This window comes from Cavia porcellus, unplaced genomic scaffold, assembly GCF_034190915.1.
Source record: "Cavia porcellus strain 051 isolate PalLab524CR breed Dunkin Hartley unplaced genomic scaffold, mCavPor4.1 scaffold_18, whole genome shotgun sequence".
Taxonomy (NCBI): domain Eukaryota; kingdom Metazoa; phylum Chordata; class Mammalia; order Rodentia; family Caviidae; genus Cavia; species Cavia porcellus.
In genome coordinates, this window is record NW_026947501.1 from 72,857,026 (window position 1) to 72,877,225 (window position 20,200).

The 20,200-nt window shown below is 55.2% G+C and overlaps 1 protein-coding gene across 5 annotated transcripts in view; it reads right to left on the reverse strand.

Moving 5' to 3' along the window:
- Positions 1-213: 213 nt before the first annotated feature.
- Positions 214-20,200, reverse strand: part of Cfap99 (cilia and flagella associated protein 99) — a 31,564-nt gene continuing 11,577 nt past the window's right edge. Inside the window, exons 3-16 of one of the 5 annotated variants that reach the window (XM_013154458.3) lie at positions 17,065-17,209; positions 16,201-16,295; positions 14,428-14,540; positions 12,918-13,095; positions 10,195-10,275; positions 9,986-10,060; positions 9,281-9,355; positions 9,040-9,128; positions 7,466-7,670; positions 4,098-4,239; positions 3,795-3,946; positions 3,168-3,373; positions 1,177-1,333; positions 214-1,075 (exon numbers count right to left, since the gene is read on the reverse strand). In XM_013154458.3, coding sequence (XP_013009912.2) covers positions 851-1,075; positions 1,177-1,333; positions 3,168-3,373; positions 3,795-3,946; positions 4,098-4,239; positions 7,466-7,670; positions 9,040-9,128; positions 9,281-9,355; positions 9,986-10,060; positions 10,195-10,275; positions 12,918-13,095; positions 14,428-14,540; positions 16,201-16,295; positions 17,065-17,209 — 1,938 coding nt within the window. In that variant the 3' untranslated portion in view covers positions 214-850. Of the gene's footprint in view, positions 1,076-1,176; positions 1,334-3,167; positions 3,374-3,794; positions 4,240-7,465; positions 7,671-9,039; positions 9,129-9,280; positions 9,356-9,985; positions 10,061-10,194; positions 10,276-12,917; positions 13,096-14,427; positions 14,541-16,200; positions 16,296-17,064; positions 17,210-20,200 lie in introns of all 5 variants that reach the window. The other 4 variants (XM_063230380.1, XM_063230378.1, XM_063230379.1 and 1 more) reach the window with 4 other exon arrangements.

Sequence of the window (20,200 nt, forward strand, 5' to 3'; positions counted from 1 at the left end):
CACCAGAGCTCTCCATGTCTCAGAGGCTGTGATTCCGGCCCAGGCCGCTTGTGCCTCCATCAGGGCCATTCTGAAGTCACCCCGCCTTCGCTGTGGTGCTGCTCCAAGACGCTGCAATCCCTCTGAAACTCTCAGAGCTCCGCAGTGACTGCACCACTGCCCTCACGTACCCCTTCGAGTTAAGCGAAATGGGTTTCATTCACACAACACGGGTTACAAGAAATGTTATTTTTATTTCCTAAAATGAAAGTTTATCTGCTCCCAGCTCTGATTCAACCGCGAGATGGGAATTCCTCTCTTCACCCATGGGGTTGTGGAAAAGTCCTGAGGTCCTGGTAGGAGCTGGAATATTGCAGCAGGACTCCAGGTTCACCACCTGGTGTTAGTCCCATGGGCTCAGCCTTTCTCCTGAGATGCCATCTACTGCGCAGGTCTGGGACAAGCTGAGGGGCGGACGCCCCTCTCCTCGAGTTCTACCCACTCTGCAGTCTCCAGATCCCAACCCCACCCCGCTCCGCGGACCAGCGCGCTTTGACACCCAAGGCCACGCCCCCCGGCCGCGTGAGGTCTGGGTAACCGCCTCCCCGCCCACCCCCCGGCTGCCCCGGCCCCCTGGGGCTCCCACCCCGCGGAATTCGAGCTCCTAAGGTGATGGTGAAGGGAGAGCTCCGGGAACTCCCCCAAGCAACGCTGGGTCCTGGCGCGCTGGGGAGGTCGTGTTCTGAGCTCGGGTGGTCTTGTCCCAGAGCGGGAGGGGGCGACAGTTCCCAAGCGCCCACCATCGCCGAGGACTCCGGGAGAACAGGCGTGGGAAGGGCCAGGCAGGCGCATGCGCGCTCAGGCAGCTAGGCTAGGGCTTCCCAGGCTTCGGGCGAGGGGAAAGGGAGATCAGCGTTTCCATGACGCGAGGGCGCAGGCGCCGGGAAGGACACGGGTCTGGGCCGAGAGGGCCGGCTTCCGGGTTAAGATGCCAGTGGAGTCTGGACTCCAGGCGGCGCACGGGCTCCGCGTTGCCCCGCACCTTGCGCTCGCGGCTCCGTTCCAGCTCCTGCCAGTGCTGCGCCTCCAGCTGCGCCTGCGGGCGGGCGGGCGAGGGTTGGCGCGGGTACGCACATGCTGCAAACCCCGCCACCGCCTCGGGCCCCCCCCCCCCCGCTCCCCGGGTTTCCCGCTCACTCGGGGCCGAGGGCGCGCAGTCCGAGGCGCCGGCACGTGCGACGAGGCCGTGTATCCGAGGCGTTCGGCCGTCCTCTCCGCGATCTTGCGTCGCAGCTCCAGCACGCGCTCATCCGGGGCTGTCACCGGGGCCATCTGCGCCTTCTTCCGTTCCCACCTGTCACGAGCGAGCGTATGTTGTGGAGTAGCGGGGCTGCTACTTGCCTCTACACTTTCCACCTTTTCACTTAACCTTGAATCCCTCTCAGTGGTACCTGGGGGTGGTGTGTGTTGTCAAACCTAGGAGCGTCCTACCACGGCGCTACATTCCCTTTTTTTAAATTGTGGGACAGGATCTTGCTAAGTTGCTCAGGTGAGACTTAAACTTGCGATCCTACGGTCTCGGTCTTCCACAGTGCTGGTGTTAACAGTTGTGTGTCACAGTACCCTGCTTTTAACAATTAACCTCATGGGGCTGGGGATTTAGCTCAGCAGCATAAGCGCCTGCCTTGCAAGCAGGCAGTCTTGAGTTCGATCTCCGGTAAAAAGGAAAAAGACAAAAAAAAAAATACCCAAAAAACAAAAAAAACAACCTCATAAAGCAAGCATTTACGTGTGTGTTAACTGCAGTAAAAACGTGGACGCCCCTTTTATCTCATACTCCCCTGGTTGCCCCTGCCTGGAGGTGACCACTGCTAACACTGAGGTGTCTGGACATTGTCACGGGCACCTAGGCCTCTTGGATGGCTCTGTCACAGCACAGGGGCTATGTGTCTGCACTGCCCCCCACTGAGGCTCTGGGCTGCCTCTCCTGACCCCCACACTGATCTGGGCTCGCAGAGGCATGCTGACACCAGCCACGTTGCTCTTGATTCTGCGGGGTTGAAGCCAGGGCAGCTGTGTGTGTGTGTCTCATTTTTGGGATGCTCTGCAGGGAGCCACACCTCCCTGGACCCTGCGGCTGGGGGCTCCCAGCTGAGAGGAGAACAGTTCCCTCCACCCAGCCCCACTCAAGAGACCTTCTCTGGAGCCCACCCAGCTCTGCTACAGTAGGTTTGGGTACCTCTTTGGGATTGGGGAGGCCCAAGGCCACTGTGACCCTGGGTAAGGTGGATGAACTCCTCCCTGTGTCTGACTGAGCAGCATGGGATAGCCACTTGCAGCCTGGGAAAAGTTACCACACTGTGTCCAAAACAAATCAGCAATGTGTGTGTGTCTGTGTGTGTACTAAGTGTGGCCCAAGTCCAGGGTATTTGTTTTTTGGGACAGTGTCTCACTATATAGTTCAGGCTGGCCTTGAACTCAAGAGATTCTCCTGCCTCAGCCTCCCAATTGCTGGGATTACAGGCATGCACCACCACGTCTAGCCAGGTCTCAGTTTTTAAAGAAAAAAAAAAAGTTACAGCAAATGTTGGTCTTGGGGCCACTGGCAAATATGGTTGGGGCCACTGGCAAATATGGACAAGATACTTAGGTGAGGTTGGGAATTTTGTTACCTTTCCTAACTGGGTAATGGTTCTGGGGTTATATAGCACAGTCTTTTTAAAAATGCATGCTAGGTTCAAAGAAAGAGACTTTATGGTAGCTACTGTTATATCAGGTTGTCTTGTGGTGAAATACTGTGTTGCTTAAATTGTTCTGTTCTGATCTGCTTTATTATGCCTTTTGTCTGAATCTCTTTAAAATAAAATTTTAAAAAGAAAAAAATAGCTGAACTGGAAAAAATAAAAAAAAAGATGCATGCTAGGCTGTTCAAGGAGGAAGCATCTGATGTCGGTAACTATTCCCAAATGGCTCTGCAGGCAGATAAGCAGCTAGTTACCCAGCTCATGAGTGACAAAAAGTTGTCCTGTGCCCTAGGTGTCAAGTAACTGCATCTGGGTCCTGAGCATGAAAGCTTCTGTCTCCACCATTTCCACATGCCTGAAGTCATCTACTAAAATCAGAGGTTGGGGAAGCTGTGGCTAGGGATCTGCCTGGCAGAGGGTGCCCTTCCTGTCCCCAGCACACACCTCAGGGCCGCGGTTCTACCCACAGCCTTGCGGCACAGGGATATCTGTTCCACAGTGTTTTGTAGCTCCTTGCTTTTGATGCGCTTGTCCCAAATGATCTGATCCCGCCTCTCCTCCTCCTCATGCTTCTGTGTCTCCTTGAGCAGGGCCAGTCGCTCCTGAAGCTCCACCATGGACATCTCCCCTTCCAGGCCATATCCAGGGGTCTACAGGATTGTGGGGGAGGCGTCCCCAGCTTGGGGGCTGACAGTCCTTTGCTGGGTGACCTTTGCTGGGTGCCCTTCACCTCTGGAGCCAGGCCAGACCCTACCGCCCACTGCTGCAGGCCCCTCCAGCCCAACTGCCTTGGCCCCGCAGCCTGGCCCCCTCTGCTTTCTCACACAGCCTCCCTCCTGGGAGCTTTTCCCCTTAGCCCCATGCTCCCTCCAGCCAAACATCTGGACACCTGTGCTGTCCCTAGCTGCCCTTCCCGCTCAGACCAGGGAGTCTCTGGGCCCCTGGACACACAGGGTCCAGTTGGCCACTCTGAAGCTTGCCTCGCCACCTTGGGGACCCTGTCTCCTGCCCCTCAAACAGACCTAGCTCAGAGCCTGGCTTGCTGGAGGCTGAATGCTCGCTGCTACTCACCTGGGTCAGGTCTACCAGCTTGCCCCTGCGTGAGGGCTGTGTCTCCAGCGCGCGCAACTGGGAGATCAGCTTGCTGCGCTGCCTCTGCTCTATCTCGGCTGCCTTCATACTGTGCTGCAGCAGCTCCCGGCTCTCCTCGGTCATCTCCTGGACTTGGGGACCGGGTGAGGTGCTGAGGGAGCCAGGCTTCTCCTCCCAGCCAGTGTCCCAGCCTGTCCTCCAGGGACAGCAGCTGGGGTGGGTCCTGGTTCAGGTCCCAGGCAGGAAGGAACAGCAGAGCTGGGTGCCTGGCTCCTGCCCTACCTATTTGCCGCCGGCTCTTCACCAGCTTCAGCTGAGCCACCTTGACATTCTTCTGTGCCTCTGTCACCTGCTCCACCAGCTGCTTCATGGCCCTCTCCTCCTGGAGGCGTTGTTCGGCACATTGGAGCATCAGCTCCACTGTCTGTGGGGTGGAGGACCCAGCAGGGTGAGAGGCAGCGGGGTTCCCTTCCCATCCCAACCCTGGAAGGACTCCTCACTTCCCCAGTGTGGTCCTGTGTGTGGGTGTCTGTTACAGCTGCCCAGACACACAGGGAAGGGCAAGATGTGCACACTGAAGCGAGCTGGGCAGAGAATACAGAAGTTCTTATATTAGCTCTGCAATTTTTTGTAAGTCTTTTTTTAATTTTTATTTTGATACAGAGCCTTCCTGTGTAGTTTAGGCTGGCCTCCTGAGTGTGTATCAACACTCCTGGCTTTTCTGTAAGTCTTTAAACTGCCTTAAAATAAAAATTTAGCTGGACATAGTGGCACATGCCTGTAGTCCCAGCACTCTGGAGGGTGAAACAGGATTGTTTGCAAATTTGAGACCAGCCTGGGCTACAAAGTGAGCTCAAGGCCTGCCTGAACTGCATGGTGAGACCGTGTCTCAAAAAGACAAAATAAAAGATTTACTTTAAAAATTACTGTGGATAGGGTCATTGGTAGAGCAGGCATGCCTAGTCCTGTACAGCCTGTGGGTTCTATCTACAGAACTATGATACAGCATATTACCAGATTTTCGTTGTATTTTTTTGCTGTGGCTATGGAACCTCAGGGCCTGTTGAATGCTATACATGTGCTCTACCACTAAGCTAAACCTCCAGCTCTACTTTCGAAATTTTGAAATGAAGTAGAGAAAAAGGGAACTAGCAGGTGAAAAGAGTGGCTACTACAGTGTATGTGTCGTTGTTACAAATGAGAACACACGCCCTGTACCCCATGCTGAGTGGGGGCAGCTTGGACACACTGCTGGGGATGAGGTGACAGGGCAGGGGGACCAGGTAGGTGAATACCCCCAAGGGCCTGTGTCCTCTCCACTGTGATACTGCAGTAACTTCTGTCCCCCTATCCCGGGTCAAGAGGTTGACGGGGGATCCTGGACTTGATTGCCCAGGTGGTAAGAAGGTGGCAGTGCCCTCTCCTGTCTTCCAGGATGGTGTTTGAGGGAGATGCTAAACCATGAAGACTCCTTATGAGCCAGAGGCTTGTATAGATGCCCTCCAAGGTCCAGGCTTCCACAAAAGCTCGCACATCACACAGAAGCCAAGGTGACCTCAAAGTGAGTAAAGAAGGGCGGTCAGCACATGCAATGCTGAGATGACAGACGCTGGGTTCCACAAAGTCTTACAAAGCACTGTGGAACTGCAGCACGGGCGACTGTGAGCTTGCTCCAGAGAAATGATTGTAGTGCAATTTCAGTGAGGACCACACAATACATTCATTCCAAGCCCGCTGCATGTACAGCCAGGCAGACCGCACCCCAGGGCAACATGTTTAAAAGAACTGAGATCATAGTGTGTGTTCTCAACTACAATGGAATCAAACTCACAATCAATAACGAGAAGGTGGCAGGAGAATCCCAAAGTGTGGAAACCAGCACACCTCTAAATAACTTCTGAGGCAGGGAGAGACCTGAGGAAAATGGAAAACATACCCTGAACTGGATGGCAATGAAACACAGCACACCACACTTTGTAGGACATGGTCGGACAGTAAGTAAAAGGCAATGGACAGTATTGGATCTTACAGCAGAGGAGCCAGGAAATCCAGATCAATAATCTACACTTCCATCTCCAGACTAGAAACAGTGGAGCAAAATAAGAACAAAACAAACAGGAGGAAAATGACAATCAATTGACAACAGCAAAGTAAATCAGGCATGGGGGCACGTGCCTGTACTCCCAGGAACTCTGGAAGCTGAGGCAGGATGAGTGGAAGTTCAGGGGCACCTTGTACAATTTAGTAAGATCTTATCTCAAAGTAAAAGGAAAATTGGTCTGGGAATATAGCTCAGCAGTAATGCCATGTGTTAGGCCCTGAATTCAATCCCTAGTACAAGAGGGAAAAAAAGAAAAGAAAAGGAAAATAACTCCAGCAGAACCAAACAAATTAATGAAACAAAATAGGCAATTTTCTGGTAAGATAAATAGAATTGAAACATCTCTAGGAAGTACTACAGGGAAAAAAGGGAAAAGATACAAAATGCCAGTGTTAGGAACAAAACTATAGACATAAAATGGATGTAATAGAACATTGCAGTCAACACCTAGGTACATAAATTCAACAGCTGTGTGAGACACACCAGCTCCTCAAAATAGGCAAACTATCACAACACGCTAAGTGTGAACTGATTGACTAGTCCTACAACTAGTAAGGAAATGGAATTTGTAACTCCAAAACCTCCATGAAAGAAAGCTGCTGCTGAGGGCGTAACTCAGTGGTAGGGCACATGTGCTTAGATGGTCGAGATCCTGGGTTTGTCCTCAGTACAAAATCAGTAAACTCAACTAAGAAGAAAAAGCAGATCTTAACATTGAATACACAAACACAAGTGAGTCTCAAGGAGTGTGAGTGACCTTCCCACGCCTCCAGCGCAGGTGCTCGGTGGGAAGCATCTTAGGCAAGACAGCCCAGGTCAGACCTGCTGGTTGGAAGACCCAGCTAGGCAGTATGGAAGAAGTGCTAGTCCTGGGACATCAGGAGCCTCTGGAGTGGCACCATGGATGTCCCCAACCTCTGCCCCAGGAGTGGAGGCCGTGACCCTGACAGGTCAGCTTCACTGGATTTAGGAGTGTAAAGCAGGTTACTAGAGCACACACCTACTAGACTCTGACCTTGGGGTTTGTATCTGGCCCCTTCCTCACTGAGTGGTTTTCCTCTGCCACAATGTTCCTCCCCTGGAACCAACTAACCATGGACTGAATCCTCTGAGACTTTGAGCCAAGCAGATCTTTCCTCCTTCAAGTTGCTGTGTCAGTGTTGTGTCCCAGGACAGGGAAGTTGACTGATACAGATGCCACATGCAAACACATTCTGGGATTTTCTGCCAGAACTGCTCTCAGGGGCACTCTAGAATCTGTGGACTCTGTGACCTGCTGGTGAGGAAGACGGTAGTCTGGGGCAGGAGTACTGGTCACAGTCACGTAGCCCTGGTGATGTGAAACCCCTCGGGGCCCTTCCCTGCTGAGACAGGGGCAGAGAATCTAGGCCATCCTGCAGGTCTTAAGAGGACATAACTCAGAGTCAGTTGAAAGCTAACAGCCACAAGAGCATGCCTTCAGTGGTTTTCTGCCGGCCACAGCCCAGGCTCCTGCAGGTCGTGGCTCAGCCAGTTCTGTGCACTCATAGTTGGGTATATCGCTCATCACCTGCTCCTTTTTCCGGTCTGCCTTCTGCTTGTTCTCCTGCAGGACGTGCTGCCGGGCCAGCATAGCTTCCTCATGACTCAGCTTCCCTTGCAGCCTGCGACATTCACTCATGGCCAGCTGTTCTGCCTGGTCCTTCGCCCGCATCCTCTCCTGCCACTCAAGGAATTCAGAGAGGTCCCCACACCCATCCACAAGCTTGTCAACCCTGTGGAAGCAAGGACAGAGATGCAGGTTGGGGTCCTTCAGATGAGCAGGGCCACCAGCACGCTACAGTTCCCCTGGGGGGCTGTGGTCCTTAAGCACTTGGCCTCATCTCCTGCTGACCCACTGATCTCTCCCAGTTCCCTCCTCTGTACCCATGTACCAGCACATCATTCTAAGCTCCCCTCAGTCACTGTTTACTCTGTTCCTGTCTATCCATCTGCCATTCCTGTGTCCACTGTGTCTGGACATGATCCCCATCTTCCTGTCTGTCCATCTTCCCAACTCAGACATGGAAGGATCCAAGTGGGCAGCTTGGAAAAAGCATTAGGAAGGGGTCTGGAAGCAGGTGACCAAGGGAAGGTTTGGGGAGGGCCAGGGGTCTGGCAAGTCTCTCCTGCCCTGGTGCATTTCTCCCCAGAGCTGGAGTCATCTCTGTGAAGGGTGGCCCGGGCCTAACAGTCCTGTTGCCACCTCACCTGAAGGACCACTGACTCCTGCCATCCTGTTTTCCATCCCTGCTTCTGGCCATAGCCCTTCTAAAATCCTCAGAGTTGCTAAAGTGTTCAGTGTCTCTTACATGCTAATAAGAAGGCTGCTGGCTAGGGCCCTAGACAGGGCCTAGTGCTGGTCACCAGAAAGACAGGTAGGATCTGAGGACTGGACTTTCATCCTCACCGGAGCCTCCAGGGAAGGGAGGAGAAATCAGAGTTGAACTGACCACTATGCTGAGGATGTCACCAGTGCCCATGCACTGCAGCCCCATAAAAATCCAAAGGACAGGTTGCAGGGGTGGAATAGGTGGGCATCCTGGATATCAGAGCCCAGAGAGGGCATGGAGGTCCCTACCCCTTCCCCACTGGTAATACCCTGTACCCTTGGTAATAACCCATCAGCAACCTGTAACGGGTATAGTGGTACATGCCTGTAAACCCAGAATTTGTGAAGGTGAGGCATAAGAAAACAATTTAGAGAGATTGTCTCAAAATGAAAAACATTGTTTAAAGGGATTGGGATGTAGCTCCCCAATGGGAAGGACCTGGGCTCAATTCCTAGCACCACAAAAACAAACAAACAAAACCAAGATGGTGATCCAGAACAGAAGAAACTTGAGGAGGAGGCAAGAAAACCCTATTTATAGCCAGGGGTCAGAAGCACAGGTGCCACCTGAAGATCAGGGTTGGCATCTGAGGGCCAGACTGGCTGCGATGCTACCTGAGCAGGGAGGGCCCCAGGGACCACTCTGCTGCTGCTGGGAGCACAGAGAAATGGTCTGGTTGGTGTCTTCCGTTGCATCCTCCAGCCTCCAGCCCTCTCCTGCAGGGGGCACCCTGGAGGAGCGGTGCAGAGGAACCCAGAGTCCCATGCCTCACCTCTTCAGCTCCTTCTCCACCTGGCGCTGGTACAGGGCTCCTCCCCGAAGGATGGCAGCCACATTCAGCTTGACGGGAATGTGGACAGGCTGCAGGGGATGGTGGAGAGGGGCTGACAGTGGGCTGGGGGTGGCCAGGCCCTCCCTGCTAACCCCTGCCCAGATCATTGCCCTCCTCAGCATGGGGCTGTCTTGGCCCCCCCCCCCAGGTCCTAAGGGGCGGGAGAGGTAGGGCCCCTCACCCTGTAGAAGGTCAGCTTGGGAGTCTTCCTGATGTGGGACAAGGCAGATGAAAGCTGCAGCTGCTTCTTGGGGTCCTGCGCAAGCCAAGCAGAGACAGCCTGGCACCTGTGCCTCCTTGGGGCCCAACCTGCCTGGGCGGACAGCCTGGTTGCACCCATGGAAGCCCCCTCCATGTGCTCCCACCCTGGCTCCCCTGTGCGGCTTCTGGCCTCTGTGTCCTCTGGCTCTGCTGTGGTGCTGATAGAAGTCTGAGATGCTCCACTTGGGGAGGGTTGGAGGCTGGAGGATGCACTGGGAACCCAGAGATGAGGCTGCAGGGCACATTCTTAGTGTGCGCTTTCTCCAGGGCTCAGGTGCATGCTCATCTGCCGGTACTGTGTGGCCCCAGGACCACTCCCAGATATATTGGGAATCTGCCCATGACAGGAAGATGCTAATTAACTGGACCCTGGGTCACTACTGAAATAGTGTCCTTTGTTTTTGATGGCACTGGGATTGAATATAGGCCTTCATACTGAGCCATATCCCCAGCCCTTTTATTTCGAGATCCCAGGATCTTGCTATGTCACTAAGTGGCCAAGACTGGGTTTGAACTTGTGATCCTCCTGCCTCGGCCTCCCAGATTGCTGGGATTCACAGGCATGTTCCATTGGAATTTCTCTGCGACTTGAGTTTAGGCCATGCTAGAGGCTGGCTGGCATTACCTGTGTGGGTGGCTCCCCGTGGGACCTGGGCATGGCACACCGCAGCTCCTCCTTGTTGGCCAGCAGCAGCAGCTCCTGCCAGGACACCACACAGCTCCTGCCTCAGGGACCCAGTCCCCACACCCGTGGGCCCTTGAGGGAACCCACACACAAAGCCCACCAGCCCCCTCCCCTCAGCAGGGTCTCTGGGCAGGCAGGGGCGCCGCCACCTCGGCCCTTAGGCGGTTGAATCTCTTGACCAGCTGCAGCCGCTGTTGCTCCTTGGGCTCCTGGTAGGTGCTCCGAGGGACCTGCAGGGGTGAGCTGGTCAATAGCCCCACATAGAGGACGTCTAGAAACCCAGCACTGGTACAGGACGTGTGTAAGTGAGGGGAGAGTAGACAGTAATGGGGCCTGCAGAGAAGGCCCTGCCTAGGAGCCATTGGGGACAGTGGATGTGGGGGTGGTCCAGGTCTGAGGGGGGCAAGAAGCCAGCGGGTTTGGCAGCTCCTGACCTAAAGGGCAGTAGAAGGCCTGGGGTGCCAGGGACCCAGGAAAAGGAGTCCCACTGGGATGGCCCGGCAGAGACCAAGGTAGCCTCAGGGACACACGCAGGGTCTAGTCACAGCCATGTCAATCGAGCCATGTCACTGCCAGAGCGCCCTGAGAGCCAGGCCTCCACACGCCACACTTCCTGCTCCTCCCAACCGCTGAAACTCAGCCCATAAAATTTGAGCCCTCGTTTTTCCCACACTGGACAGGGGCACTGGGAATCCTCGTGCCGCCTGTGTCCCTCACTGTCACCTCAGCCTGTCCTGCTTGCTTCAGCACGCCTCCGAACACTGCCTCATACTTCCCACCTTGCTGTGTCCCCTGGATGTGTGGTGGCCCCATGGCCCCTTTCCCTCCTGGGCGCCAAGGAGGGCACTTCCCTGGCCTTGGCATGCACTCTGCTTGTGCCCACCCTGCCCTGCCTTGCCCCCAGCCCACGGTGCCCTCTGCAAGGTCCTTACTCTGCGCACCTCTCCCCATGGCCTGCACCAAGCTGCAGCCCCTGCCCTGGCCGCTTCCACACCCCTTTCCTGGTGTCATTGCTCCCTGTCCTCAGCACTTGTCACCTCCTGACACACACATGTGAGGAAGCTCATGTTTCCCGCTTCCTGCAAAGCACAGGCCCTGGGGACACAGTGCCTGCTGCCAGTAGGGTTCTGTGACTGTTGACCCAACACATGCGTGAACTGGCTGCATCCTGGCCAGGACCAGGGCAGCGGGGCAGAGAGGGCAACTGTGTGGGTCCAGCAAGACCACCTTGTGGGGAAGAAGAGTGTCCACCAGCATTGCACAGCTGGCTGCAGGGCAGGGGCTGGGCCAGGCTGGGGAGAGATGGAGGGAGGAGGGAGGGAGGATAGTGGGAGGGAAGGGAGGAAAAAGAAGAGGGAGAGCCCAATGACTTGAGAAAAATGCACTGGTTCCTGAAGAGATGGGGTCAGAAATGTTGAAGATCTTACAGATGGATTAACTGAGGGTTACTTAGCAACAAGGCCCCTGATCATCTATCCATCTATCCTTCCTTTGTTCTACTCATCCATCCTTCCACCCATCCATCCATCCATCCATCCATCCATCCATCCATCCATCCATCTATCCACCTGCCCATCCACCTGTCCATCCATCCTTCTGTTCACCTATGCATTCATCCTTCTATTCATCCATCCATCCATTCATCCACCTACCCATCCATCCATCTTTCCTTCCTTCTACCCACCCAGTCTTCCATTTGTCCATCCACCTGCCTGCCCATCCATTCTTCCATCCATCCAACCTTCCTACCTTCCACCCACCCATCCTTCCATTCATCCATCCACCTGCTCATTCATCCATCTATCCATCCTTCTACTCATCTATCCATTCTCCAATTCATCTATCTACCCATCCATCCATCTTTCCACACTTCCACCTTGGAGCCTACAATTCGTCCATCCACCCACCCATCTATCCATCCATCCTTTCATCCAACAACTATTTCCTGAGAGTCTGTTCTGGGTCAAGACTATGCCAGCCCCATTGCAAATGTGGGACAAAAAAAGATGGATGTGGTCTGGTAGAGGAGAGAGACAACAAGCAGACTCACACATTACTAGACTCATCAATGCTACAAAGAAAAGGAGCTGGATTACAGAGCAGGAAGCTAAGTGAGAGATGCAACAGAATTGAGGCTTCATCAAGAGCTTCTGTGAAGAGATACCTGAATGAGATGGGCCTGCGGTGGCACCTGGGACCTCCTGGCACTATCCCCTTGGCCTCCTATGGCCCAAGATGTCCTTCTCTGGCCTGGACAGTGTAGGACATGATGTAAAGCCTATTTATGGTTTTTTTTACTCCCATGAAGGAAGTTAGCACAAAAAGGAAGTACAGAAGAGATGGAGGCAGAATCACAGAGAAGCAGAGCTGGAGATTGGATCAAGTCATGCCTGAAGCCTACCCTATTTCAGTGGTGAGAGACAGGCCGTGGCCTCTTGTCCAAGTCATTTTTCTATTAGTGGCAGAGCGTCCTGACTCATAAGTTAGGCAGGCAGAGAGTGACATGGGACAGATGTGCAGAGGCCCTGCAGTGGAGATGTCACTGTGCCCACAGCCCAAAGGGTGCATACACTGTGATCTGATGCGCAGCATCTCATGGAGAGGGCAGCACACTGCACCAGGCTAGAAGTGGGCTCCAAGCCCCAGCTCCATGGCTGACAGCTCCCCTGCATGCCTGCTGATGGGGTCCCACTCATGGTGGACCCCAGGTCTCCTGGATGCCCTGCTCCACGGGGGTCACCCGTCACTCCCAATCAGAGCAGATGCACCCTGGCCCTAGAAGAGCCCAGCTCCCAGTGGCCCCTGAAGACCACCCTCCTAGCTGGAACATCCCAGAGGTACAAGCCTGTGCCCCTGCAAACGCCCAACTCACAGGTCTTGGCCTAGCCACAGTGGGGACTGGGTCAGGCACTGGAATGGCGCGGGGCCGGGGTGCAGTCAGGTGGAATTCCCGAGGCTCTGTGACCTTGGCCTTGACCTTGGTGAGAGTGGCCTGGTAGGCAGATCCCCCCTCCAGCTGGTCAAGCAGATCCTGGACCTCCGGCTGCCACCTGGGAGGTGAACGGAGAAGCCCTTGAGTCACTTCCCGTGTGGGTCACTGGGGTTGGGCCTTGGGACTCAAAGGACCCCAGGACCTGGGTCTCCCTCAAGATCCTGATGACAGGACTGATGGCCCCAATTCCCTGGTTACCAGTACTTCAGGCACAGCCCAGTCACACTCCTTGAGCAGATGAGGAGGAAACTGAGACCTGGGCGGTAGTGAGAGGGGAGCTGGGTGCCAGGCATCCAGGGAACATGGAACCGAAGCAGGGGGATGTGGAGCTAAACTAGGGCAGAGCAGATAGCACAGGCTAGGAAGTCAGGAGCCTTCTGGAGTGGCACTGGGGTGGCAGGTGCAGTGGGAGTGGAGGGAATCAGGGGGCCAGGGGCAGTGCCTGCGGGGAGTACAGCTGCCCTTAGACGGGCTCAGGCTGGATGCTCTGGACTAGGCTTCGGGCGCCTTGCTGGGAACTGCCTACCACCACCATGTCCAGACTAGAGCCACCTGAGGAGGATGCTGGGGTGAGGCCACTGCAGAGGGATCTGAGGATGCCATGCCAAGCTGGCCTCAGGGCCCCCAGGCAGGGAAGGGGCAGCATGTTTGGGAAGACTGAACCTAGGGAGGCTGGGGAAGCATGACAGGGTGCCTCTATTCCCTCAAGTTCTGTCCCCCTACCGGCAGCAGGGATGCTCTGGGACTGTCCCTCTGTGGTGACAAGACAGATCCAGGGACCCCCACTGTGGAAGCCAGGGACCTAAGTGGCCCACTTGTGCCAAGTCCCCCAGAAGACAAAGGGGCTTCGCGATCCTCTCAGCAGCAGACACCTGGGGTCCCCTGCAGCAGGCCTCCTAGTAGCTGCTCTGAGCCTCTGCCCATGGTCCAGTCTGCCCTAAGCTTGCTCTGGGCTAGGGGGCAGAGAGGGGAGTAAGGGAAGCTTGGGGTGCCTGGCCTGGCACAGGGCCCTGGGGACAGCAGAGCACAAGCTGGGCCTGAAGTACCAGGAGCCAAGCTGGTGCTCTTCCTGTCTCCCCCAGTTCCCTCACCCTGTACTCTTGGGGTCTGGACAATGGCAAGTACATGGCTGGGTCATTGCCACCAGCCCCTGCACAATGGGTAGGCTCTGGAGCAAAAGTGCAACCCCTGGTACACTTGGGGTGTGGGCATGGGCACAGAGGGTCCCTGGACTGATGGCCAGGACATGTCCTGCTCTCCTTGCAGAGGCTGCAGGGCCAGGCAGGGCTGTGGGCCTCTCTGACCCAGGGTAGCAAGGAGGCACTGCCATACTGACGTGCCAGTATGGGGTGGGCTGTCCAGGGCCCGGGATGCCCCCACCACACTCCACCTCAGTAGGGGCTCGATCCAGTTCTCCTGCACGTGGGCTGCCGTGTAGATGAGGCTCCACTCATCCTTGATCCAGGAACACAGGTTTAAGGGGTTGAAGAGGAATCTGAGGAACTGGGGGGTGGGGCCATGAGGGGTAGCGCCGGGGCCAGACCCCCCAGCACCCGTCCTTCCTGGGGGTCAGCTACCTAGCACTGTGTGCTGCACGCTGTTCCTGCTCCCAGGCAGTGGAGCCGCAGGGAAGCTTCCTTTTCGGCCCACGGGCTCTGGGCTTGTAAGGCTGGAACTGTGCCATTTTTTACAGCCTGCTCCCTCTGACTCGGCTCCCACCCCTGCACTGAGGATGTGTCCCCTAGGCCCAGCATCCACCCTGTGTCCTTGCATGGCAGGGCCCCTAGGACTGCCCACAGCTCTGGTTCAGGGAAGCTGGGAAGCCAGGAGGACTCCGCCCAGGTGACTGGGCTGACTGGCTGGGAAAGGGGGTGGGAGTCCAGGTGGGCTGCGCCCCTGAGCCAGCTGCAGGACTGCGGGGTGGGGGGCTGTGCAGAGCCTCCCCACCTGCCCTGCCACCTCTTCCCCCCTAGCCCAGGGGTCTCTGGGCCCTCTCCCTCAGCCCACATTCCTCTGCTAGCCGGGCTCCTCCTGTCCCTGCAGTGTGTGTGTGTGTGGGGGGGGCAGTGTCCTTGGAGCTACCCCACGGCCACTTTCCTCACATGCTGCTTACCACAAAGTCAGTCCTGACCACAGAGTGACAGTGCCCACAAGAAGCCATCCTGTCCCCCACAGTCTGCTCCCTCTGAACGGGCAGAAGGAACCTGATGGGCTGTCAGTGGCCTCTGCAGCCCTGCTGCTCCCTGGGCATCACGTGACTGTCACCCTGGGTCAGTTCAACACTGTGTGGGACACTGCCCTGGCCCTTGTGTGCTGGGCAATTGGTACCCAAGTGCTTGCTGAGTGCCCAAGGGACCTAGATGAGATAAAAGGTGACTCCCTGATTAACAGTGGGTAAGAAAATCAGCAGAAGCCTGGCATGGCCCAGCATACAAGAGGCTGAGGCAGAAGGATTGCTGGGAGCTCAAGGCCTGCCTCAGCTACAAAGTGAGTTCAAGGCCAGCCTGAACTCCATAGTGAGACCCTGTCTCAAAAAATGAACAAACAAAAAACAAAACAAAGCAACAAGAAAGTGGACTGGGGATGTAGCTCCCACAGAGAGTTTGAGTTGAATCCCCAGTGTGGTCCTGGTGGTGCTGCTGTTCCCAGCCCCGCCCTACAGAGCTGGTAGCTTCATCCAATGAGACACCCATGTGACACCCACATGCTCCTAACCCATCTTCCCTGTCCCTTCTCCATGGTGTCACCATGGGCTGGCGACTACCTGTTCTGGGAGGAGGAGCAGGTACCAGACACAGTGAAGCCTGGCCTCCGGCAAGCCTCCTCTGGTGGTGGCAGATGGGCAAGGTGCAGTGGGAACTTAGCCACATGCAATGTCTGTGCCCTCAGGGCCCTGTGTCCCTCCTTCCACAGAGGTGGCCCCCAGGGCACAGGCACTGGAAGAAGCAGCTCCCTCCCCACTGACTACAGACGCTTCATCCCCAAGTCATAGAACCAGGTGTCCCTGGGGACAGAGTACCCATTCTCTGGCTAAAGGACATTGGTTTTCAATGCAGAGTGAAACCATCAGAGATTCTCCCACTAAAAGGAACCGGGAAGGTGGGGCCTGGTGCCCTGGGGTCCCTGTGGCATGGTCCCTGCTGCAGTGGAGGACAGGGCTTACCTTACACGTCTTGCCCATAGGCAGGATCTTGACAATGCTGCAGAAGAGCTGGAAGCCAAGCTCATCCAACTGGAAGGTTGCCAGGTAGCAGAGCACTGAGGAAAGAACAGCATGAGGGGCTCCTTGGAGGATCACCTGAGGCTGAGGACGGAGCTTTGCCTTTCTGGCTTGGCTTCCCCACTCCCTGCAATCCTCACCCCATCCTTCCCCCAGGGCTGGGCAGCAAGGACAAGGTCAAGTATCCATGGTGGCACCAGCCACTCGGCCCATAGTCAACCTGCTCTATGAAAGCATACAGGGGCTGGAGGCCTCCCTCCTCGCTCCTCTCCTCCTTTCTTCCTTCCTTCTTTTTTTCCTTCCTTCCTTCCTTCCTTCCTTCCTTCCTTCCTTCCTGTCTGTCTCTGTCCTGGGAATTGAACCCAGGGCCTTCACAAGGACCTACATCTCTTACCCTTTTCTAACATTTATTTTGTGACTTGGCACCCTCTTGCCTCAGTCTCACAGAGTGCCAGGGTCGCAGGTGAGCCCCAGCTGCTTGGTGGCCACCTCTCCTATTTAACTTCCGTGAGGGTTCCAGCTGTGGCTCAGGACCCATTCTGCCCAAAGTTCCTGAGGGTGGTGGAAGGGTTAGGGATAGACCGAGAAAGGAGGGACACTGTCACTCACCCAGACCACAAGCTGGGGGGCAGCAGGGGCAAGGTCTCGCTGCTAGCACTTCAGCCTTCCATCAGCCTGAGGCCTCAGTTTGCCAGCTGTGAGGTAAGGGAATGTGTCTAGCCTGGTCAGCCTGCCACTATCTAGGTTGGGGAGTCTGCTGTGAGGGGAAGACAGGCAGGGGTCCAGGGATACACAGATGACACTCACCTTGGAAGAGGCTGTAGTCAGCCCATAGGCAGAGCTGGCCATCCCGCACATAGAAGGCATCAACTACGATGGCCAGGAGCTTCCAGTACTGTAGGCAGCCAGACAGGAGCTCCCAGGCAAATGTCTGCTTCTGGGCATTCAGCGCCTGGGGGAGAAACAGCTGGAGGGGTGGCCAGGGTTGCTAGGAGTGGGGTGAGGCAGGGACGAGTGTCCCCTCCAGGCTGGGAGGCCCTGGCTCACACCATCCTCCTGGAGCAGTAGGCAGTCATGGAGGTGACCAGGAGGGGCCCAGGGACTGGTGCTCAGTTCCAGGCTGGCATGGAGAGAAGCAAAGGCAAAACAAACAGGAAAAGTGATGGGAGGAAAAAGGATAGCAGAGGGCGAGGGTCCCAAAAGTCCTCATTGACTGCCTTGGGAGGATGGTGGGGCCAGGGTCAGGGAGGGCACAGGGGCTGGTGCTTCATAGGGACAGTGCCAGGTGGGAAGGTGAAAAATTCTGGAGACAGATGGGGTGGTGGCTGCATATCCAGGACAATGAGCTGAAAACCATGGAACTAGATACCCGGGAAGTGGTTCAGTGATAGATTTTGTATCATGTGCACCTAACAATAATGTAAAGAATGAGCTTGTTTAGAGGTTTGTGGGTGAAGGAATAAAAAATTACCAAAAAGCATGAAGCACAAGCAAGCAAATGGGAGCTGTGCAGCATGGGAAGGAGCCATGGCGTGGGGGGCGCTCATGGGGAGCGCACTGGTGGGGCACAGGGGGCCAGGAAGGTGGGTTGGCCGGAGTCCTGCTGGGAATGCACCAGAGCTGGCCGAGCAGCTGGCCTCACAGCATGGTCACATGGTCCTCAAGCCTAGTACCCTTCCTCTTGTGGTGCTGGGCAAGCACACGACATAGCCCCCTCCCCCAGCTGCCACGCTAGTAAAGAAACATTGCTGTCTCGTTATTGTTTTGAATTTTTTTATTGGCAGTGAAATTTCCAGGCGTTAACCTGTCTTCTCCTCCTGCGGATCATCAGCTTGCACTGTCAGTTAACCTTAGTTTTCAGTACTTGGGATTGAACCCACAGTCCAGCCCAGGCCAGCCTCACACCTGTGCCTGCTACCACACTCGATTTAACTTTTAATTGATTTTTTTGTTGGTTTTGGCTTTTGGAGACAGTGTCTTGCTCTAAGTTCAGGCTGGCTTTGAACTTTTGGTGATCTTCCTGCCTTAGCCTCCAGTGCTGGGATTACAGGTGTGCACTGCCATGCTTGCTGTTAACTTCTAATTGGAGTAACATTTTCCTTAGTCATTTTTATGACAGTCACTTGTTGTGAGGCAATTTCCTTTTGATTTTGTGTGAACTATTGGGGAACTTTTTACTTTGTTTTGCAGTCACATCTGTCTCTTCCTTCGAGATGTCTCCTCTTGTGTTCAGGCAAAGCAAACACGAGGGCCATGAGGCCACCCGAGGGCCTTAGGGCAGCACTGGGTCCACTCTCTTGCTTAATTCCCTGCAGGCATGGCCCAGCACAGGGGCCGGGGGCCCTGAAATGCCCATGGGAGGAAGCAGAGGGGGAGGGGCTCCTCCCCTAGCTCCAGGAGGGAGCACAGGCCCCCACTGCCCGGACTGGCTGCCTCTGGGAAAGGAGGCCCAGGCCGGGCAGAGCAGCTCTGGCCTCAGGAAAGGAGCAGACTGTGGCCACAGGTGCTCACAGATTATGCCTGCATTTCAGATGTACATGTGTCTTTCTTAGTAAGGCCTGGTTGTGGGCATGGCTACACTCCTTGTTGGCAGGGCCATTTGCTTGACAAACTGCTGTGTCGCCTCTAAGAAACCCTTTGAAAAGAAGGCAGTCAGCTGCTGCAGGCCTTGGGCTGTTTGCCTTTGCCCTCTTCTCACTTGAGATGTGGGTACAATAACTGAAGGCGGCCATCATACTCTATGGCTGCATGGAAAGGGACCCGCTGTCTGGCACCACAGAGCCGCAGAGCCGCCCTGGGCTGTCTGTTTGCAGATTGCTTCTCAGGTGAGCAAGGAGGCCACTTGTTTACCTAAGCAGCTACTCTTCTGGATCACGATATAGCTAAACATAGTTTCCTAACAGTCATAGATTGGAGCAGATGGTTCAAAGAAGAGGTACGTAACATGTGAAAATTTGTGAAAATACACAGGAGAAATGCTGGTTATAACTCTACCAGGTGCTTCCACCACTTATTTGTTGGTAGAAAATAAAATGTTTGCTTGCACTGGGCCAGTGAGGGTGGGAGAGAACAGGTGCTGGAGGAGGAGGGCAGCATCGATGTCCAGATTTCTGCAACAGCCCGCTGAGATATCCCGAATCTGGGCAAGGTGGTGCACACCTTCCTGTACTTCCAGCACTCTGGGAGGCTGATGCAGGAGGAGCACAAGCTTGAATCCCAAGCTTTTCATTTTTTGAAAAGTAAAAGGAGCTGAGGATGTAGCCCCGTGCTAAAGCCCTGGGTTCACCGCACCCAGAACTGGAAAAAGAAAGAGGCAGTCTTGCAGCAAGAATTTGTTTTCTGGGACTCAAATCTTAGGCATACCTGGCTAGGGGCAAAGGGACAGGACAGGTGGGCCAGTCAACCCATTGCTGTCTGCACAGTAAGCACAGGAAATGTGCGCTGGCCCCTGCACAGGGTGAGCGGCTCTGACTGACAGTGCAGGCAGCAGAATGCTCTGAGGCCCTTGGTCAGGAGATGGAAATCCCAGCACATTTGCACATGGGAAGGGCATAGAACAATTCCCACAAAGCCTGGTAGAATGGAAAGAAGGGTGCAGAGGTGCCAAGAGCTGTTTTCAGATGCACAGCTGTTTCTTAGCTTCTTTTCCATTCTGACAACAGAGCGCCACACTGGGTAACTTACGAAGCAAAGAGGCTTCCTTGTCTCACAGGTCATTGAGACTGGGCGTGAAAGAGAGACCTGCTCTGTGTGGTGGCCTACGACTCGGGGCACCCTTGCTCTGTGACAGTGCTGTCCCCTGGACTTGAGCTTCCCCCACAGCCAAACACACCTGCCAGCCAAAGCCCACCCTGGGTATGAGCAAACGACTTGTTCTTATTCTCATACATAATATTTGTAAATCTAAACATATTTTTAAACCAGGCCAGGCCCCGGAGGGTCA